Consider the following 3,772-nt stretch of genomic DNA (forward strand, 5'->3'; position numbering starts at 1 on the left):
TATATATATATATATAAAGATATAGAAATTGTCTGACATTTACACAAATCCTCATTTAAAAAAAAAAAACATTTTTCTTATTGTAAGAACGAGTGAATGGATCCATTTTGCCTTGCCGCACTGCTAGCGGTCAGGTTTCTCTCAAAAAGTTTTGAAGTTGGCGCCTATTAAATCTGTATCTAATTTGATTTTTTGGTAAAAGGGTGGAGCTTCAGTCTAAAGATTTCCTCTCTACTTTCCAAAGAGGAAGAAAAGAGGGTGCTTGGCTAACACAACTATCAAAATGGAGGAATTCAATGAGCCATTCATCAAGGCTAACAATCCTGCTAAGAAGCCCATATGGTCCTTCATCCTGAAAGCTCATGAGGCCTCCATTGCTCTCAAAAACCAATTTCCCATTCCCATTTCTACTAAAACTGGCAAACAAGGCAAGCGAAGTTTCCTCTTCAGCTTCATCAGCGGTCTTCTGCTCTGCTCCTCTCTGGTTCTTACTTTAGAAACAGTGGCCTATTGGAATGGTTGGTATCTGGAAAACCCTAAAAGCATTGAGAAAGAGGGATGGATGCATTTGACTTACCTTTCGTGGATCATATTTCGAGCCAGATATATTTCCTTCCCAGTTCAGATTTTGTCAAACTTTTGTATTGTTCTTTCAGTCATACAGTCCATGGATAGAATCATATTGTGCCTCGGATGCATTTGGATCAAGATCAAGAACATTAAACCGAGAACTGAGTGCGGAGCATTCAAAGCTGAGGCTGATTTCCCTATGGTTCTGGTGCAGCTTCCAATGTGCAATGAGAAAGAGGTAAGAGAAGCGCTTGTTGATTAACCTAAAAGGAAATGTTCATGGTATATAGTTACTTGAGATTTGAATGTGAGGTTGGGTTCAGGTATATGAGCAATCGATTTCTGCTGCCTGTCAACTTGATTGGCCGAATGATAGGATCTTGATCCAAGTTCTAGACGACTCAGATGATGAGAGAATCCATCTCTTAATTCAAGCTGAGGTTTCCAAATGGAGTCAAAGAGGAGTAAATATTATCTACAGGCACCGTTTATCTCGATCTGGGTTTAAAGCAGGAAACCTCAAATCCGCCATGAGTTGTGACTATGTAAAGAACTACGAGTTTGCGGCTATGTTTGATGCTGATTTTCAACCAGGTCCAGACTTTCTTAAGAAAACAGTTCCTCACTTCAATGTAGGAACACTAAACTCTTCCGAAATTCATGGATTTTGTGTTTATTGTGTTATGTTAATCCTTTTTTATATTGTGGTGCAGGGAAATCCAAATCTTGCTCTAGTTCAAGCAAGGTGGAGCTTTGCAAATAATGATGAGAATTTGTTAACTCGATTTCAATATATAAATTTGTGCTTCCATTTTGAAGTGGAGCAACAGGTCAATGGGGCCTTCTTCAACTTTTTTGGGTTCAATGGAACAGCAGGTGTTTGGAGAATTAAGGCATTGGAGGACTGTGGAGGTTGGCTTGACAGAACAACTGTTGAGGATATGGATATTGCTGTTCGTGCTCACTTGTGCGGATGGAATTTTATCTTATTAAATGATGTCAGGGTGAGTTGGTTCATTCTGCAATATTTATTTATTTCGTCTAATTGTTAATCATGCCTACCACAAAAATTAGCTTGCTTTTTTTTCTGCAACATTTTGTAGTGTAATTTTATGAGCAAATCCTATTGACAGGTGCTTTGCGAGGCTCCAGAATCATATGAGGCTTACCAGAAGCAACAACACAGATGGCATTCTGGTCCTATTAATCTATTCCGCTTATGCCTTCCTACTGTTTTAACTTCAAAGGTTTGAAATTTTGTTATTTTCTCTTGATGTTGTTGTTTGTGATCATCTAAATAGGAAGATTTTCTTGCATTATAACTTCTAATCAATCCATCGCCCCGGAAGACATCAAAATCTTTAACAAAATCAAATTTTTGATATGAATATGCAGATATCAGCTTGGAAGAAGGCAAATCTAATCTTCTTATTCTTTCTATTAAGAAAGTTAATTCTTCCATTATATTCATTCTCATTAATCGGTTTCATTCTCCCTGCAACCATGTTCGTTCCTGGAATCGAGCTGCCAATTTGGCTTATTTGCTATGTGCCATTCATTATGTCCCTCTTTAATGGATTCTTGGCACCTGGATCTTTCCCTTTTCTTCTGCCACATCTCTTATTTGAGAACACAATGTCAATGACAAAATTCAGTGCCATGTTCTCTGGATTATTACAACTTGGGAGCTCACATGAGTGGATTGTCACTAAAAAGGCCGGTCGGTCATTGAAACCAGAAATCTTGGATGAGATTGAGATAGATACAAAGTGTAATACTTTTGATCTTCGTAGAAGAGCATTGGATGGCAAGGTTGTGGAGAAAAGTAAATCAAAGGAGAAGAAGGAAGTGAGTTCTGTTTCAGATGAGAAAGATAAGAAGATTTACAGGGAAGAGCTTGTTGTTGCTCTCTTCCTTCTTGTAGCTGCAGGCAGAAGCTTGTTGTCAGCTAAAATTATTCACTTTTATCTGTTACTCATTCAAGGGATGATGTTTCTTATTGTGGGATTTGGTCTGTTCACTTAGTAGACTGGATCAAAAAAATAGGGAAAATTTCTAGCGATATTATATGATTTGATCTAATGTTCTTCAGTTTGAGAGTATATAAACTTATGTTATGTAGCAATTATACATTTGGGAAGAACAACCACTGCAAGTAAAATAGTGAGATTACCATTATGATGAATCCCGGGTGTAAAGGGATCTAGTAAGTTGATCCCTATTTGTATTATAGTTGTTATTGATTGCTTGCTTACCTTCTCTCATTCAAAAAAGAGAGAAATAAAGTATTTGGATTTTGTCATGAAAGGCTTCTTTTGTTGCATGATTCAGTTCAATTTAATCTTACAAGAATGTTTAAATGCAAACTAAAATTGCATATTAAATAGAGATCCTTTGGTGTCTTCCTCCTGCGATCTCTTGCTTTGCTGGAGTTCCTCGCCTCCTGATATTCTATCTGTGTGTCGCATTCGCCTCCTAACTCAGGATTGTTAAAATAACCTACTCATAAATTTTTGGACAGAAGTTTTCATCACTGCTATCTATCTTATTAAACACAGAAGTTGTCATCACTGCTATCTATCTTATTAATCGTCAATCTTCTAGTAATAATAAAAATCAATCATCTTTTCAACTCTTATATCAACAACCACCTGAATATCAACACTTAAGAAACTTCGGTTGCCTTATTACTTTTGATGACATCACAATATATCAGATAAACTTTCGCCCAAAGCTCCCAAATGCATATTCTTGGGCTATAGTACTCAACACAAATGTTACAAATGTTTAGATATTTAGGAAAAGAAATTTATTTTCTTCAGTCCTGTCAAATTCATTGAACATATATTTCCTGATAAAATATTGTTGTCTCATCACTGTCTTCAGTTCAACCCATAAATTACCCACCAGCCTTCCTCATTTCTACCTCCACCATTCCTCCCGCTAATTCCCCTTTGGTCATTAATCACACAATACCATCTCCCTGAACAACTCACAACATCAACCCACAAATATCATTTCTTCTCTTAGCCATCCTAAGACAATTACTCCACCTCCCGGCCCTCATTTTTCTTCTCCTGCTCAACAACCAATTCGCTTTCCATTGCACAAACAACACACTAAAGAGACGCAGGCTCAAACTGGAAATTTGAAAGCCACCAGAATTTTTGATTTTCAACATAGTACTTACACTCAAATCGAA

General features: G+C 37.0%; 1 protein-coding gene across 1 annotated transcript in view; it reads left to right on the forward strand.

Annotated features, from left to right (window-relative positions):
* LOC110023409 (probable xyloglucan glycosyltransferase 2) overlaps positions 1 to 2,756 on the forward strand; it is a 5,749-nt gene extending 2,993 nt beyond the window's left edge. The window contains exons 2-6 of the mRNA XM_020722815.1: positions 203 to 808; positions 894 to 1,202; positions 1,284 to 1,574; positions 1,704 to 1,817; positions 1,966 to 2,756. Coding sequence (XP_020578474.1) covers positions 284 to 808; positions 894 to 1,202; positions 1,284 to 1,574; positions 1,704 to 1,817; positions 1,966 to 2,595 — 1,869 coding nt within the window. The 5' untranslated portion in view covers positions 203 to 283 and the 3' untranslated portion in view covers positions 2,596 to 2,756. The remainder of the gene's footprint in view (positions 1 to 202; positions 809 to 893; positions 1,203 to 1,283; positions 1,575 to 1,703; positions 1,818 to 1,965) is intronic.
* The last annotated feature ends 1,016 nt before the right edge of the window (positions 2,757 to 3,772 follow it).

The sequence above is a fragment of the Phalaenopsis equestris genome, unplaced genomic scaffold (assembly GCF_001263595.1).
Source record: "Phalaenopsis equestris unplaced genomic scaffold, ASM126359v1 Scaffold000224, whole genome shotgun sequence".
Taxonomy (NCBI): Eukaryota; Viridiplantae; Streptophyta; class Magnoliopsida; order Asparagales; family Orchidaceae; genus Phalaenopsis; species Phalaenopsis equestris.